Raw genomic sequence first — 18,562 nt, forward strand, 5'->3', positions numbered from 1 at the left:
AGAGCCTAAGACAGTGCTTGGCACATTGTAAGCACTTGTTAAATATTTGTTGAATGAATTAATACCTAACACATAATGGCACACAATATGTGCTAACATTTGAGTGCAAAGTGCCCTGTGTGCTAAATGCACCACAGGAATTGCTTCATTTTACCTTAAGTATTACCATGAGTCCCATTTTACACTGAGACCCAGGGGCTGAGTAGCTTGCCCAGGTCACAGAGTAAGAAGGGATATGAACACTGGCAGTCTGATCCAGAGCTGACTTTCTTAGCCACTGTGCTATCCTCTCACTTACACCTGGAAGTATTCAAAAGGTGTACTCCAAGGAAGGGTGGGTGTGGGCTCAGCTTTTTATTGGCTGGGGGCTGGCGGGGAGTGCTTCTAGTTCTGATGTTCTGGGACTCCAGTAGGTACAGAAATCCAGAGTTCCCTCCCTCACAACTCTAGACACCCCTGGAGAAAGGCCCCCTTTCTGACTGCCTGGGCCTGGTCCTGGCCCCTGGGTATGTTCTGTACAAAGTTTTTTGTTTTTTAATGGAAACACAGTTGACTTACAATGTTGTGCTAATCTCTGCTGTATAGCAAAGTGACTCAGTTATATACATATATACATTCTTTTTTTATATTCTTTTCCATTATGTTGCTTATCCATCCTAAATGTAATAGTTTTCAAAAATACGGAAAGTGAGGGAACTGCCCCTGGAAAGCAGAAAACCTGCGTGGAACTCACCCTCCTCCAAGAGGGACACAGTGAGAGCAAGCGAGCGGTCCTTCCCTGCAATATTTATTAAGGAATTTACACATACACAGGAGAAAGGCAACCAGGAGTTGTGATTCCCAAAGATGAAATCTTTTAAGCAAAGTTTTCTTGTTTTAATTTTCAAGTAGGGTGAACGATGACTAAGAGGAAAGCTGCCCAGGCACTCTGCCTCATACACCTGGACAGGTGGGGACACAGAGCAGCCTGGACACACCGGCAGGAGAGAGCAACTGGCAGGGCGGAGAGGGGAAAGGAGGATGGGAGCTACCAATGAGATTGTACCTTTTTTTAACTAAAGAAAAACTGGCAACAGTTTTAGGCTGTTGATAAATTAACTCCTCTCTGTTGCAAACCTAAAACTAAAAAAACAAAACCAAAAATACCCAGAGCAGATGGGGAGGGAGTGGGAGGTGGAATACACACACACACACACACACACACACACACACACACACAAGCAGTACACATGTTAAGCTCTGCATTCCCACGGGAGGGGTTGGTCCTCCAGCCACAAAGTCAGATCCTACTGAAGGCAGGATGGAGGCAGGGAAATGGGTGTGTGTTTTTGTGGGGAACCTTCGTAGAGTCTTTGGTGTTAATAAAGGCTGGCCGAAGCAGCAAGTCCTGAAGCCTCAGATCCAGAAAGCAATTCAGGGCAAAGTAGAGTCATATTTTTGCTCGTCCTCGTAGGAGGGCATTTGCCTCATGCCAGGGCTAGGGCCAACCTGCTCTAAGACTCAAGGAATATTTAATTTGATTTCATTACTTTCTTCATTCCCGTAAGTCAGGGGAGCATGATGCCTCTGTTTTCACCTCAAATTTAAACATATGGAAATAGCTTATCAGACCTTTCTGAGTCTGATAGGAGGTTTCACCTGGTGGGAAAGGTGCTCAAAGGTGTGCACATTGATCCTGCTCTAAGTGCCTTCTGCCAACAGTTGCTAAGGTGCTGGTACCAGGAGAGGACCAGGGCTGAGGCTGGGGAGGGAGTCAGGAGAGCTAGGGGACAGGCACGACAGAAAACAACAGAGAGGTCCGCATGTTTGGGATGTGGCTGGGCTGGGCAGAATGCCAAGTCCCAAGTGACGGATTGAGCAGTTTCTAAACCAAACAGAGAGAGGTAGGAAAGGGGATGGGGGTGGGGGAGCAGCTGGGGAAAGAGGAAACACGGGGAGAGAGGCGGCTGAGGAGAGTGGTAGTCATCCAGGTGCGTTGTGTTTATTTCCACATCTGAGGGCTGAGAGTCTGATTTGCTGCCTGTCCGTTCCCGCCGTTCATGGACTGTCCATAGCTCAGCATGCCGTTGGCGCCACAGAAGTTCATCCCAGCCATCTGCTGGGTCATCTGAAAGGGAGAGAGGAGACTCTCAGACCAGGCTGTGGGCCTGTGGCCAATTAGAGCAACAGGCAGGGAAGGAGTCCTTCCGCCTGCGGGGAGGGGAGAGTGAGACAAAGGGGAGCTCTGTCGTGGTACATAACTGCCCTGAACCCTCTCGGATCATTCCGAGGATACCAGACCACGAAGATGAAGGCCTTTCCAGAAGGGAGATGTTGTCTGAGACTAGTGCTCAGTAAGGGGAAGGGGGAATCCTGGAGCGAGTCAACATAAAAGCGGCATGGGAGGTTAGTCTCTCTCTCTTTTCCAATCTCTCATCCTGAAAAGAAGGGGCCTGTTGTGAACTGGCCGTGGCCAACCCTGAGAGTATAAAGAGAAGCCTCCACGCCGGTGCTCCTGTCTTATCTCCAGCAGAGTCATTACTGACAGTGTCAGGGAAAGTACTCCAGCAGAGAGAAGAAGAAGAAAAGGAAACTGGACGATTCAGAATGAACAAAGGAAGGCAAAAAAAAAAAAAAAAGACATGTCTTCAGGACTTCAGTGTATGAGAAGGGAAATTGCTGGGAGAAAAGAGTCGGTGGCATCAGGCCTGGGTGGGGTTGGGGCCTCTTTATGAATTCAACTGAAAGCCTGGGCTCTGGCAGTGAACAGAAGAAGCTATTTCTCAAAGAAAAATGCCTTAAATTTCCCAAGCCTGGTCCATTTTCTGTTTAAGTTCTTTTCCTTTAGGAGAAGGTATAACTATTTTCCTTCCGCCAGCTTTTAAAGAAAATCTCAAATTTACAGAAAGGTTGAAAGAATAGTACAGTGAAACCCATATATCGCTCCTTAAATTCACCAATTGTTAACATTTTTGCCTTATTCTCTCTCTGATATATACATATGTGTCAGCTTTTTAAAATTTTTGATGGGCACTGAAAATTGCACATATCGTGACATTTCACCCCTTAATAAGTCAGGAGTCATCTCATAAGAAAGAATACTTTCCTAGAACCACATTACAACTAATATGTCCAAGATGTTTAATATTAACACTATATTCTAATATACATTACGTTTCAATTTTACATCTCTTTAGTCTCCTTTAATCTAGAAGAGTTCCCCCTCCATTTTTCCCTGACACTGTTTTAAGAGTCCAGGTTGGTTATTTTACAGAAAATACTTCAATTTAGATTTATCTCATGTTTTCTTATGACTGGATCCAAGTTAAATATTTTGGGCAAAACTTCTATGTAAGTGATAATGTGTCCTTCTTAGTATAAGATACCAGGAAGCACATGAAATTAATGTGCCCCACTGTTGATAATTCTATGTTTGATCACTTATCTAAGGTTGTATCCATCATATGTTCTTTCACTGTACTTAATAAGTAATCTGAAGGGTATTTCTTTGAGAATGTGTGAATACCCTGTTCTTTCTACAATTATTAGTTGTCACTCTTCAGCAAAGAAGGCTTTCCCTCCTTCTATCCCACACCCACTTTTAAAAAATATCACTATGGACTCATGGATTTTTTTTCTTGTCTACAGAGTCTAAAAGTTTACTGGGATATGTTAGAGTTGACCATTCTGAGTAAATTTTTCCAGATACACAGTGGGTTCTTTCAATACTATATTCAAGTCTTTTATTTCTAAGAATGGTTTTGTATTATAGTTTTAAATATATTAATTCTGTTCCACTATTTTGTCTTTTTCTTTGGGAGTCTCCAAATATATTTATGTTAGGTCTTCTTTGCCTAACTTCTGCATTACTTTCTCTCTGATTCTTATTACAGCTCTCTATATTTAGTTCTCTTCTCTGAGCTGTTTCATGCCTTTCCTCAATGCCAAATATATTTTCAGTTGAATCTATTCTCCTTTGACTAACTTGTAATTCAGTCTATTTCTAAAATAATTGTGTCATTTTTCAATTTGTTTCCTGAGTTCAGTAAACTTTCACTTCACAACTTCCACTTTTTGTCCATTTTGCTTGTAAGTTTTTAAATTTCTGATTCAGGCTGTTTTGTCTTATCTGCAAGTGTTTGTTATAGGACATTTAATTCAGATTGGTGGATTGTGTAACAGTTTTCTTCTACTTCGTGACTGCTTTTGGGGAAGAATTTCCACTTCCTGAAATGTTTTGATTTTTCATTTTCTTCTCATGGTAGTTTTGTACGAATGTCATCTGCCACTTTCTGTTTAGTTTGTAGTGCTCTATTTTTCCAAATCAGCAATAATACAGACAAGTGAGAGGGTCTGGGCAGACTACTAGATTTGTTAGTACAAGAGCGCCCTCTTCTGTTAGTATAGTGAAATGATTATTTGGTGTGAAGGAGAATGGTGGATCTTCTGATTTTGTGATTCTCTTTTCCACTTCTCATTTCTTACTTCCCCTTCGCCACCAGGTCTCCAAAGAGCACCCCCTCCTTCTAGGTCATCCCCATCTCTCCTAGACACATGCTTTTCCGAAGCTACCACCCATAAACCTATATATTTCAAGTCCCTTGTTTTTGATTCTCCAAGTAACCAGAGTTCTACTCCGCCACGTCTCAGACCTCTTCTCAGCATGTCTCTAATCAGGACAGGGCCTTCCCTTTCTAGGGGGTGATTTTATCTATGCTCTGTCACCTCTAGCCCCCTGCTCCCTCTCCTCTTTTCACATGGTCTCTCTGTGATGCTGGCTCTGCTGGATTTCGGTGTTTATGTGCCTACTGTCATGTAGTTTGAGGTTTGTAGTATTCTATTAGATGCGGTAGTCGTGAGTTATGGGTGCTTTTATCTGCACTCATTGTTTCTCTGTATAGGTTGTTTTGATGAATGTGTGGAGAGTTTTAGAATTAGGCAGTTACCCTTATTCTACAGGAACCCAAAATGCCTTAGAAAGTCTGAGGTTAGACAGATCTTCTGTTAAAAAAATAAATAAATGAAGCAAACCCGAGAATGTCTCTGGCAATATCTCATTTACACTGTAAGGATTCAAAGGGTAAGGGAGAGACACTAAGTGAGACAGACTTGAGGGAGGCTCAAAACTCTTGTGCTGAGTGAAATGGAGCCGCTTACCTGAGTAAGGTTCCACTGCAGCTGCTGAGCTGGCTGAACCCCATACATAGTCTGGGGCATAGCTGCCATGCCTGCCATGTAGCCAGCCTGCTGGGTGGTCATCATTCCGTTTGGCACACCCATCATGGATGCCTGCATGCCACCCATATAGCCTGCAGGCATGGCCATGGGGGCAACCATACCAGAAGCTCCTGGCTGAGCTACCATGCCTACTGGTGGGGGCATCATGCTCCCCATTAGGCTGTTAGGAGGTGTAACCCCAGGGAAGCTGGGGTAGGCTGTGGGATATGCCATCTGAGCAGGAGCCATGAACATTGCTGCCAAGAAAACATACATACAGATCTGTTAAAGAGGAACGCGTACAAGGTGAGTCCAAACTCTCAGCGGCTGCTCCTTTCCAGCTAGAATTCCTCAGGATTACTCAACTCAGAATGCTCTTTTACACAGCAAAACGGTTAGACAGAGCCCCTACAGGACTTGCTATGGCTTCCAGCGGGCTGCTGACCCAGCCACTTCCCCTTTAGGGTCCAGATCCGGACCCTGGGTCAGACCCCACAGAGCTGTGATGCCAGACCCCACAGAAGTATGGCTCTGAGTTACGTTAACCTCTATCTCCTGATACTTGGTAGCTTCACAAGGAATGTCATGTCAGGTTTGTTTGGAGTGTGATGTCCTGGCCCCCAGAGCAACTAACCCTGTCACAACAAATGATTCCTGCATGTAAGGCCTCACGTCTCTGTCCGGCACATTGCCATGACCCCCATGAACTCTACCTTGGGCAGGCATCTGAGGCGTCTGGGATCCATACAGTGAAAGGATGGAGTCTTTAGAGAGCTGCTTCTTGCCTGTTTCTTCTGATTTGCTCCCTGGCTCTGGAAACAGGTTTAGGTTTTCGGGAACACTCCCCGCGGTTGGCATGGAACCTACAACCTTAGGGCAAAGAGGGAGGGGGGTGGGGATTGGAATGGTCCTCATGGGGGGTCTCTGTAAGGACCTCCCGCATCTCTCTGTCGCTTCTAACATTTGCAAAAGAATTTGTGGCTCGAGTTAATAGCTTCCTGACACTTTTACCATACAAATATCTGGAAACACCTGATAGTTAAGCTCTGGTACAATTCTTTGTTCTTTAGCAAAACAATGTGATTTGGTGGAAAACTAACACATAAACAAATAAAAATGACCTACAACCGATGCATCCAGAGAGAACTGAACTAAGATCCCAGTGCCACCACTTACTAGTTGTGCAACAAGAAACTAGTCACATTAACTTTTCTGAACTAACATGTCCTCATCTATAAAAGATCCATTTTGCAGGGTTGTGGTGAGTATTTTAGTCTTTTTTTTTTTGCGGTATGCGGGGCTCTCACTGCTGTGGCCTCTCCCGTTGTGGAGCACAGGCTGCAGACGCGCAAGCTCAGTGGCCATGGCTCACGGGCCCAGCCGCTCCGCGGCATGTGGGATCTTCCCGGACCAGGGCACGAACCCGTGTCCCCTGCATCGGCAGGCGGACTCTCAACCACTGCGCCACCAGGGAAGCCCTGTGGTGAGTATTTTAAATCATAAATGAAATATACAAAATGAGACACAAAATCACCTAGCACTGTGCCTGTTGTACACAGCAGGTATTCCACACACGGTAGCCATTAAAGGTTTCAAGTCTTTCCTACTTACAAACTCTCTGGCAATCACTCAGGCTGAGGAGCTGACCTAGAGGATCAGCCTTTACAATCTGACACACCTTCAACAGAAGTCCACTCAAAGGGCCCACTCTTTTGGGGCAGGAGACAACATGGAATGAATAGTAATCTTAGGCTGTAACAGAGATGATAGCGTTAAGGGAAGAATCAAGAAAACCAAAGTCCAATTCCACCAAGGAAGCATGACTTGGTTCCATGATTAAGTTATCAAAATCACCCTTTCCAGAATGCCCTTTAATCCTGAGGCACCCACAAGACTCACCTTTCTGGAAACCGAAGAAGAGGGAGATGGAACAGAGGCCAAAAGATCTAAATCCTTCTCTAGGGTATTACTGGTCTTACTATTTGCAATGGAGCAGGACACAGGAGCATCTGGAAAGACAGATCAAAGTTAAAACGTAGCACTGCTCGTGAAGCCCATTCCTTCCTTCTATTCTAGACACAAAGCAGCGAAGGCCCACGTGCTCCATCGTGGACCCAGAAATCTATGCTCTGGAACCACCCAGCTTGGATGGGGCATCTCACAAGAGGCCTCACCCCACATTCCCCAGAACAGTCTGGAGAAGCCTGTAGCCCAGCTTTCAGGCAAAGGACAGCAGAAACCCAGGCTTGAAGGCTATGTTAGCACCACCACAAGGGGGCTGGCTGGCTCCTTTCGGGCTATTTGAGGAGCAAAGCTGTGTAGGACTCATTTTCAGAGAGAAATGAAAAGTACAGACATTAGAAGCCGAAGTACCCAATAACCTAAATCAGCAGGAATGGACTGACACAAAGTATAGCCATCAATACTGTGAAAGGTAAGAATAGGCTCTTATTTCTGAAAGGGGTAGAACCACTAGCTCAGGGTTTCAAAAGTTTGGAGGAAAATCATGATCACAAGGTAATGGGCCGCCTCAGAAACAGGATGCACCTGGAAAATGAGAGGGATGGGGGCAGGGCTCACAGGTGCTGGTTTAGTGAAACTTGCTAACGTTTAATGAATGCTTAGTTTGTGCTGGGCAAGGAGCTAAGAGTTTTAGAGGCATCATCTCTTTTAACCCTTCCAACATCATCTTTGAAGTAGACTCGTATCATCCTTACTACATAGGTTAGGAAAGTAATGTTTAGAGGTTGAGTAAGCTACCCAAGGTCACATAGATAGTAAGTGGCAGAGTTGGGACTTTGGCTTCAAAGGCCATGCTCCACCACTACTGTACTTAACCACTACTCTATCACTGTACATTTTTCACAGTACAGTGAAAAATGAAACACCTCTTAGAACAACTGCTCAGATGTAAAACAACAGGAAGAACACGAGGGAACAATCTTAGTGACGAAGCCACCAACTGAAGAGTCCCATCTCTACCTATCTTCCCAGGATCACAGAGAATTCATCAAAATTTGTATGATTATGGGAGTGGAAAAGTCTAACTCTTACCAAGGCCCAACAAATCCATGACAGGTGCTGTGGATTTCGGGGAACATTTCCGAGGTAGCTGTAGATCTTCTTTTTTCTGTGGCTAAGGTGAAAATACGTTACAGAAAAAAATAAGCAGGTGTTTTTGAACCTTCTATTCTCCTCTCTACTGTAAAGCCACAGGGATTCTTGTGGCATGGTTGCTGTTATTCAAAGAGAGTTACCAAAGAAACACAACTCAGGAAGTATCGTGTGAAAAAATCAAGTCAGGAGGCACAGTGCAGAAATCAAAGCTGAAGTGAAAAACAAAGCTGTCATCTGTGCTTATTTGGCTTTCTGAAGAGACAGACCTTTCTGAAACCAAGACAACCACAGATCAGGGTATCCAACAGGAGCAGCAGTTTCTGGTCCCAGGAAAAGCCAAGAATAAAGGCAGGTGTCCGACGGTACAAGAGCCAGCACATCTCCCAGTGATTAGAAAACCTTTAATACCGAAAAGGAGCTCAGTTAAAGGTTACCTAATTCACTCTGCCAGTATCACTAAGGAATGTGTTCTGCAGACAGTGCAATTCAGAATGATGATAAAAGACTCTTCCTTAAGCAAATAGTAAAAAGTCCTCTTTCCCAAGAATCTAAACTCCTATAGTGGAGCATCTACTAACACTGCCACAATATGTCCTGTGGGAAAAGAAAGGTGTCTACTTCCATATGACAGAGAAAGAATACAAGAAGGGATGGTTTAAAATGGATGAGGATAGCCTGGCTTCTGGACTGTCCTTAACCACAACAGGAAAACGAGGTAAAGAAGGTCTAAGGAGAGAAGGACTAATGTAGCCTCTGCTCAGAAGGTGTCACAGAGCCTTGGCATTCTGCCATGAAACGTGCCTCTTGCTCAGATGGGACAGATGCATTTCCTAAGCTCCCATCTGGACCCCAAAAGAAGTGTTACAGAGCAGATCAGGCAGCAACAAGGCAATGAGAAAGCAGCAGAAATGTCAGCGGGTGATCTAACCCAAACGTGGCCCCCCTTTAGCCCCAGGTGCAACGGTGCGATATGCTATCAACACCACCCCACCTGTCCCCTCCACATGTGAACACGCCATGTGAACAAGGCCGTCCACACAGTGCACATACTTCCCCACTTACCATTTTAACTTTCTCAAAAACAACAGGTTCCATTTTTTTCTCCGGAGCTGGTTCGCTCCCTCTTTTCCACTTGTCATCTTTTTCTTTCTATGATGATTTAACAAAACAAGACAAAGAACAGGCCCCATGGTGACTAACAGTTCAACAAATTATAACCTCAAATGGCCCAAAAGGACACAAATATCCCTACTGAATCTGATGTAGGAGTCTGACAAACTCGGGGTTTCTTGGTGTGGGGCATGAGCGTTAGCCTCTTCCACCCTGGCCTCAAGACTGCAAGAGGCATCTTTCAAATTTCTTAAGCACCTCCCTCCTTGTTCTGTCTAACACACTTATGACCGCTAGTGTGCAGATGGGGTTATCTACAGGGGTTAAACCATTTCACCGGTTTTGCTGCCCCCTTTTGACCCTAGTTTAACTTGCTCAACTTGTCACAGGGGTGAATACTGTTCATCTTACTCGGCATACAGCCTTTGTGATTTTCTAACTTCCATCAGAAGTTTTCTCCCACTTCATCTCCTTTTTTAAAAATAAGAAAATAAACCAAGCTTAAAGATTAGAAAAACAAAAACCAAGAAAATAAGGCAAAAATGAGTAAAAGGATTCAAGTATCCCTTTTAGGGTGTCCTGAATGCATCATCTGTATAAAACCAAAAAGCACATCAAAACCAGAATATTAGAAAGTCTTTCTCAGTTTTTGTTACTTTCAGAGGCAGTTTCATAATACTTTCACAGATTATACCGTTACTGGTCACATTTTTATCATCAAATCTCAATGCATAACAGAGCCACAAAGTAAACAAGAACACAGGCATATAAAAGGAAGTAAAGGCGGCGGAGGCGGGGCTCGCGTCGGGCGAGCCGCAGGCAGTGGTCGAGGAGGCGAAGCGGCAGACGGCAGCCCGACAAACAGCGCCCGCGCTGCGGCCCACGGGACCGCGCCGCGACCTCCCGGGCCGGCGCCGAGGAGCGCCCGCCGCCGCCGCCGCCGCCGCGCGCGTACCAAGGTTATGAACGTGATTTCTGATGAAACTGGATTGGAATAATTTTCATGATTTTTGTGTATTTATATATATTTTAAAATTTTGCATTTGACTTAAAGTGCCGTGAGAAAATCTGCGTGTTGCAAGGTGGTGCTAGCCACCTCCTTGATTTGGGTGCTCTTGGATATGTTCCTGCTGCGTTACTTCAGTGAATGCAACAACTGTGATGAAAAATAGAGAGAGGACTTCCTGCTGGGGATGTTCTAGAGCCAGTACAAAAGCCTCATGAAAGTCCTGGAGAAATAGGGAAACCAGTCGTCATTCCTACTAAAGAGGGTCAAGAAAAGATGAAAGACATGTTTAAAATCTATCAGTTCAATTTAACGGCAAGTGAGATGACTGCACTCAACAGATCTTTACCAGATGTTAGGTTAGAAGGGTGTAAAACAAAGGTGGATCCAGATAATATTCCTGAATACAAGGAATATTATCACAACAAGTGTGGTGATTGTTTCCCACAATGAGGCTTGGAGCACACTTCTGCGAACTGTCCATAGTGTCATTAATCGCTCACCAAGACACATGCGAGATGAAATTGTTCTAGTAGATGAGGCCAGTGAAAGAGACTTTTTGAAAAGACCTCTAGAGAGTTATGTGAAAAAATTAAATTACCAGTTCATGTCATTCGAATGAAGCCATGCTCTGGATTGATCAGAGCTAGGTTAAAAGGAGCTGCAGTGTCTAAAGGCCAAGTGATCACCTTTTAAGATGCTCACTGTGAGTGTACAGTGGGGTGGCTGGAGCCTCTCTTAGCCAGGATCAAACATGACAGGAAGACAGTGGACTATCCTATCATTGATGTGATCAGTGATGATACTTTTGAGTACAAGGCGGGTTCTGACATGACCTATGGCGGATTCAACTGGAAGCTTAATTTTCGCTGGTATCCTGTTCCCCAAAGAGAAATGGACAGAAGGAAAGGTGATGGAATTCTTCCTGTGAGAACACCTACAATGGCAGGAGGCCTTTTTTCAATAGACAGAGATTACTTTCAGGAAATTGGAACATATGATGCTGGAATGGATATTTGGGGAGGAGAAAACCTAGAAATTTCCTTTAGGATTTGGCAGTGTGGAGGAACTTTGGAGATTGTTACTTGCTCACATGTTGGACATGTGTTTCAGAAAGCTGCACCCTACACGTTTCCAGGAGGCACAGGGCAGATTATCAATAAAAATAACAGATGACTTGCAGAAGTGTGTATGGATGAATTCAAGCATTTCTTCTATATAATTTATCCAGGTGTTACAAAGGTAGATTATGGAGATATAGCACCAAGACTTGGTCTAAGACGCAAACCCCAATGCAGACCTTTCTTTTGGTACCTAGAGAATATTTATGCAGATTCTCAGATTCCACATCACTATTTCTCTTTGGGAGAGATACGAAATGTGGAAACAAATCAGTGTCTGGATAACATGGCTAGAAAAGAGAATGAAAAAGTTGGAATTTTTAACTGTCATGGTATGGGAGGTAATCAGGTTTTCTCTTACACTGCCAACAAAGAAATTAGAACAGATGACCTTTGCTTGGGTGTCTCCAAACTTAATGGCCCAGTCACAATGCTCAAATGCTACCACCTAAAAGGCAACCAACTTTGGGAGTATGACCTGGTGAAATTAACCCTGCAGCGTGTGAACAGTAATCAGTGCCTAGATAAAGCCACAGAAGAGGACAGCCAGGTGCCCAGCATTAGAGACTGCAATGGAAGCCAGTCCTAGCAGTGGCTTCTTCGAAATGTCACCCTTCCAGAATTCTGAGACCAAATTTACAAAGAAAGAAAACAATAAGGATTGACGGGGCTACCTCAGCACCCATTTCTGCCACATTCTTAAGTAGCAAAAAAGGAAAAGTGCTTTCCTCCTGTAGGATGTAGGGTTTATCAGCCATTAAAACTTAGACTGCTCTCGCTTTCACTAGCTGTGAACCGGCCCTCCTGTCCAAGGACATGAAACTACGTAGTAGCAAGACTGTGCACACTGATGTTTACAAGATTGGAAGAGTCTTCCATCAAGAATCATTGTAAAGAATATTCAGACTGAAACAATCTACGCAATGTGATTTCCAGAGAGCTGTACCTTTTATGGTTTGCTTGCACATCAGTAATTTCTGCTGAATATGCTGTTATAATGAAGAGATGTCCAAGATTTTTTTTCTGATTAGAACTGGTAGCCAGTGTATTAAATATTGATATAAAAAAATGAAAAAGAACTGGAACCAGATTCAGAATCATGAAAACATTTTTATAACAATTAAAAAAACTGTATTAAACAGGGTTTAAAGGAAATTAAAACAGAACTATGAGAAGTACAATTTGTTATAGTATCAAATTTCTATATAGATTTTATACCTCAGTGGGGAAAAATAACTGATTCCGATGACATTCATTCTGTTTTCACCTGTGATAGTCATGGATGCTTTTCTTTTCCCTTGGGGTGCTGAAATTGAGCTGAAAAAGTGGCTCTTTGAACATAGTTTTAATGCTTTCTACAGTTTTTTAAATTTAGTTTGTGGGCTGTTGGAATTGTAATTTTTAATTGCCTTCAAAATATGGAGATTTAAAATAACGTCTGGTCTCACTGAACAAGTTTGATATCTCAGTTGCTCTTGGGTCAACTGGCTTATAGACCTTCTCTCATACACACAAATTTCTTATTAGATTTTCAACTTCCTAACTTGATTCAACTGATTATGCTTAATACCCAAGATTCATACTACTGTACTACAGATTTTTCGCAGCAATAAATCTTCTGTTCTTTGTTTATGATTCCACTCAACAAAAGGCCTGTAGAAGTGATTTATTATTTGGGTATTTGGAGATGATACATTTGATGGTTTTTTGGAAAACTTTTTTCACTCCATACTCAGATGTGCTTCATTGTCAAGTGCATATTTACATTAGGTTCTTGAATTGTAATGTTGATCCGCTGCTTTTTTAAAAAATAAAATTTGACTAAAAACAAAAGGAAGTATAGCATACACATGAAAAATGGTCAGCCCTGCTAATGATCGAAAAGTGAAATTTAAAATTCATTTTGGGGGGAATTCCCTGGAGGTCCAGTGGTTAGAACTCTGTGCTTAACATTGCTGAGGGCCCATGTTCAATCCCTGGTTGGGGAGCTAAGATCCCTCAAGCTGCAAGGCATAGCCAAAAAAAAAAAAAAAAAGCACTTTTTGAGGGAGAAAAATCTTAATGATAATATCTAATATTGGTAGGGATTGAGTAAAACTACCACTCTTACCCAATGCTGAGAAGACAGTATAAAATAGCACAACTTCTAGAAAGTATATTGGTAAAAGTACAAAGAGACAAATACTGAAACCCTTTACCCTAGATAATACGGTATTTTGTAATGTATCTTAAGAAAATAATCCAAAACATGGAAAAGGTTATATACACCAAGAACTTCATCCCAGAATTTTATATGCTGAAGAAAAACTTAACCTTTATGCCACAGGGGAGAATAGTAAAATAAACTGTGATCTAGTTACTCACTGAATAAGATTCAACAATTACAAGTTGTGAAAATTAACAAGTAACGTTACAAAAAAAATGATCTGTTAAGTCGAGTGAAAGCAGGAGACATTCTATATAACTGTATTATAATTACGCCTCCAAAAAGTAGGAGAAAATGGGGGAACACACCAAAACGATAATCATTAGTAAAGATAAGAGTAGGCATGGATTTTCCACTTTAACTTTCATATTATCTATAAAGTGGTATTATAATCATGAAGAACACATGCAGCTATGTCTGTTTCATGCATAGTGTAATGCTTTAATACAGAACACTATTTCTTGAAGTTAAAAATGTCTTATCTGTCCATTTAAAAAGAATACCCTTTAATTAACAAAGCCAGTTTCTTTTAGATTTGATAATAAATGCCTTCACTTAGCAAATATTAATTCTTGGCATATAAATCTTTGCAAGAGTATTTTTTAAAAATCTAAGTACATCAAATAAAAAAGTTTGAAATAGCTCTTTGGCACATAGGAAATATTTCCTTCCTAAATGAAAACATTCAGTGAGTAAAACAGGCTGCTTTCATGGGTACGGTACACCAGCAACCTAATTACGAATGAACACTATCTATCTCCATATAGCTACTCTTTCCTCTTCTCCCACCTTCTGAATTATCTCAGATACCTTTTTCTGACCTTGTCTGATTTCATATGGTCTGGTACAATGAATAGAGCTAAGGAAACAGACCATAGTTTTCTACAAGTGAAAGGAAACGTTTGTGCTTTGGTTTCAAACTCTTTTTGATGATGCCATCCAAGCCATAGCTGTGCACTGGGTTAATTCTTTCTTGGGACAGTTACAATAACTTCCAGGTCCCTTTTCTGGATGACTGTGAGGTAAGAGTCCTTCATACAAAGTTGAGAAGGAATTATCTTTACCTAACTACACGTATTACCCTGCACTTGCCTACATTGAAATTCACCTCCCAGTTAGTGTCCCTTTTCACACAAGCTCAAAAGATCAGTCTGGAGCTGATTCCAAGTAGCTTGACTTTAAATTACCTGGAAGGGCTTAGAGCCCTGTGTAAACTTAATGATTTCACTGGCTAGTACATCTTCCATTAAAAAAAATAACAGATAGAAGATAGAGGATAGCTAGATAGGTCCTTGGCTAGAACTGGAGAATCCCATATTCTCCATACTTCCTTGGTTAGAGAAACAGTTAATTATTCCAAGGCAAATTTACTATAGAGTCTTGTCAAAGGCTTTTTGAAGGTCTAAATAGTCATACTGATTGGTTCCACTCTAGTTGTCATTAGTCAGGCATATTTTCTTCTTCCAGAAACCGTGTTGTATTTCCTCCCGTATGTTATACTTGTCCAGTTATCATACACTGTATTTCAGATTCTAACTACACGCCTAGGATGAAAAGTGTACTTGGCAACTGGGAGTCTCCTAAAACCCCCTCTCAAGAACAAGGGTCCCATTGGCAGTCTGTCGACACACTGGAAATAATATGCTGGTCAAACTGAAGGAAACTCTGGTGCTTTAATTACACCTAATTTTGTTGACGGCATTTACAGCAAAAAAATGCACGCACACACACACACACACACACACACAGACACACACACACACACAGACACACGTGTATATACATACGCACACATATTATTCTGTTTGGTCTAGTATGCCCAACATGTCCATTTGAAGAATTTGGAACTGGGAATCACTAACACCTAAATCCAAATCATGGTAAAGAATTCACTGGTGGTTGGTCCATCCCTGCGGCAAAAGTTTGCTCCATGATACCTCATGGTCTTGATTCTATAGCTGGCTTTTTTTTTTCTTTATGGACTTAGAGTATTTTGGTAGCTGTTCTTCAAATTCCCACCTGGGCTGATTAATAAGCAAATTACTTATTATGAACAAAACTTGAAAGATTTACAACCAACCCTAAAGGCATTGATGTCCAGACTTCGGTCCATGTATTTCTTCTTCTCATATTTATCTCGAATAAATCCCTCGACAGCTCTGCAAAAAGCTTATTAAGGATAAATCAAACAAATCTTTCTCATGGAATGACTATAAAAGGTCAATTTGTATCTCATGGAACATTGTTCTCCTCTCTCCCTCCTGCCTGGTTTCCCCATATGGCTCCTGTCTCTTCATGTGGGGTTTCCCTGACCAAAACCTTTAAATGCCTCCTTCGTGGTTACTGCAGGGAATCACCATTTCCTAGGATTTTCCTTCAGAGCAATGATAGCAGAAAATGGGATCAATCTTCATTCTGACATCAGTGGAGCCTGTGGCTGTTCTAGAATACAGGTAAAGCAGTCAGTTATCTATTTTAACAAGTCTTAAACAAAGGCACCCGAGTGCCCCTTATAACCTCTTGTGCCCCACTGCCAGATTCTGATCAGTGGATCCTCTGCAGGGCCCCAAATCTGCATTTAACAGGTTCCACCTGCACCCACCAAAAGCAAACTCTAACAAGATGGTCTACAAACCACATTTTGAGAAGCACTGCGTTCAGGGGGTTTGGTTTTGTGAGCTGGGTGCTATCTCCTTTTGAGGGGATGGGGGAAGAAAGTTATGGATTAACTGGTCAACAACAGTTAATTCTTTGAGCTAGGACATAAAAAGGTGTTAAAAATGAATGGTAGTTTTGCTAACTCAACATAGCACAATAAATATTCTTTTTATCAAACAATGGTTTCAGAGATCCAAAAATTATTAGAGATGTCACTTTATGGAAGAATTCACAGTGAACCACTGCAGTCTTAATTCCTGAACAGTCTTCCCCATGTGACACCACCATTCTGACATTAGACAGTATATGTGGACTTCCTGTGTGTCTCGGTTGCTGGAGAGAGGAAAAGCCAGACTTCGACTAATCCACATATAAATATGGCCCAGTCAGATCATGGGTTCTGAGTCTTGTGTGACTCTCCCAAAACACCAAAAAAACCACTCAGCCTTCTGAGTTGCTCCAGAAAAGATACGGGTCTATTTGAGGTCGCCGAAAGGTCTCAGGTAGGTAGGCTTCATAAAGTCGGTTTGCCTTTCCATTCCCCATCTCTTGCATGCACTGCAATAAAAAAGATGTGGAAACAAGGAATGTCACATCAGGAAAGAATTGAAAAACTTCTCACCCAATTGTACCATTTTACAATTGAAGAACCAACCTAGGGAGTGGGAGAACTGAGATTTAAACCTGTCTTCTGGTTTCCAATCCATGATTCTCTCTGCTCTACTCCCAACCATTTACTTTCACAGCTGTCTTTCCTGCCACCCCTCCTCCTTTTATTGAAAGACTTGTCTGACAGGATACATTTAATTCAATAATAATTCAAGATCCCATGTGAAAGTCCAAGACATAGCTGCCAATCAAAATGTCTACTTGGCAGGCAATAATCAGTGCCTAATCAGGCAGGCAATAATCAGGAACAACTACAATTCTGAGTTTATAGCAGTAATTAACCTATTCCGTTGTAGTACCAATAAATGTGCTTCTCATTAGGCTTTTGAAAGACTCCTTAACACTTGTGAGAGAGAAATTCCAAGATTTTAAAAAATCTTCAAATTCCCAAATACCTCCATGGCATGTAATTTCCTTCATAAGATACAGTAAAGTGTAACTGGAAAATATAACTAACCTTTTAGTCCTTTAGTGAATCCATAAAAATAATCTAAAGTAACTTCTAAAGCCATTTTCTGTTAGGAATAACCTCTTATTTCTAACACCAACTTTAGCAACTCGTTTTGTTTGGAGCTTCTTTCCCCCCAAACAAAGGAAAAAAAATTTTTTTTAAAAATTACGTTAACAAGTTTCAATGCAGGAAGAGAATATAGAACAATGAAGCCACATCGAGGTGCAGCTCTTGGGCCAGGCTGGACTCACTAACTTAAGCGTCTCATGCCCAGCCCACCAACCTAACAGCAAGCAAGATTCATATATGCATTTCTGCAATAAAACACTATTATAAGTCTATGTGTTGGAGGGTTTTCTTCTTTTAAGTGAGTATCTAAAACTATAAATGTTAGATCTGCAAATGCCAAGGCCCTTAGAAAATAATCCAAAGATCCCCCTTTATACCTTCACGGATCCATGGGGTCCTAGTCCATAGACTATTAGTGCTTTGAAGGAAGCAAAATATAAGTAGAATAACCTGTGTCTTAAATACAAAGATTAAAAATGTTAAATGTGACATAAGTGTTTAACAACTAAACTTTCCTTTACCTTCACCTTTATGCCCAGTTTGACTGAAATTCATCCGGAACTACTTTTACATGGAAATATGGGAGCAGTTGACTCACTCTTGGGCTGTGTAAATACCTGGATCTGTTCCTGAGTCCACTGGTCGAGGTTAACTGATTTTACCCTGGATATGTGCACCCCGAGATTCCTGTGGATTCCAGCACATCGAATGCAGATGAACACACCAATGTTCCAGGAGGCCCATCGTGGTCCTGTGAAGGTCAGGAACAGGGCAATAAAGTACCAATTAAAACAACATTCAAGACCCAAAGTGGAATATTTAGGTTATCAGACAACATTTCTGCTAGAACATAAGTGAGAGAACTGTTACCACAATCATCTTTAAAAAACTTTTTTTTAGATTTTATTTTTATTTTTTTGGCTGTGCTGTGAAGCTTGCAGGATCTTAGTTCCCCAACC

At 41.9% G+C, this 18,562-nt stretch overlaps 1 protein-coding gene and 1 pseudogene across 3 annotated transcripts in view; one reads left to right on the forward strand and one right to left on the reverse strand.

Annotated features, from left to right (window-relative positions):
• Window positions 1–492: 492 nt before the first annotated feature.
• SMAP2 (small ArfGAP2) overlaps window positions 493–18,562 on the reverse strand; it is a 47,822-nt gene continuing 29,752 nt past the window's right edge. For 2 of the 3 annotated variants that reach the window (XM_060140434.1, XM_060140433.1), the window contains exons 2-10: window positions 18,221–18,354; window positions 16,887–16,972; window positions 15,837–15,915; window positions 9,376–9,462; window positions 8,251–8,332; window positions 7,096–7,205; window positions 5,910–6,066; window positions 5,137–5,453; window positions 494–2,107 (exon numbers count right to left, since the gene is read on the reverse strand). In XM_060140434.1, coding sequence (XP_059996417.1) covers window positions 1,982–2,107; window positions 5,137–5,453; window positions 5,910–6,066; window positions 7,096–7,205; window positions 8,251–8,332; window positions 9,376–9,462; window positions 15,837–15,915; window positions 16,887–16,969 — 1,041 coding nt within the window. In that variant the 5' untranslated portion in view covers window positions 16,970–16,972; window positions 18,221–18,354 and the 3' untranslated portion in view covers window positions 494–1,981. Of the gene's footprint in view, window positions 2,108–5,136; window positions 5,454–5,909; window positions 6,067–7,095; window positions 7,206–8,250; window positions 8,333–9,375; window positions 9,463–15,836; window positions 15,916–16,886; window positions 16,973–18,220; window positions 18,355–18,562 lie in introns of all 3 variants that reach the window. The other variant, XM_060140431.1, reaches the window with a different exon arrangement.
• Window positions 9,537–12,139, forward strand: LOC132516469 (polypeptide N-acetylgalactosaminyltransferase 1-like; annotated as a pseudogene).

Source organism: Lagenorhynchus albirostris, chromosome 2, assembly GCF_949774975.1.
Source record: "Lagenorhynchus albirostris chromosome 2, mLagAlb1.1, whole genome shotgun sequence".
NCBI lineage: Eukaryota > Metazoa > Chordata > Mammalia > Artiodactyla > Delphinidae > Lagenorhynchus > Lagenorhynchus albirostris.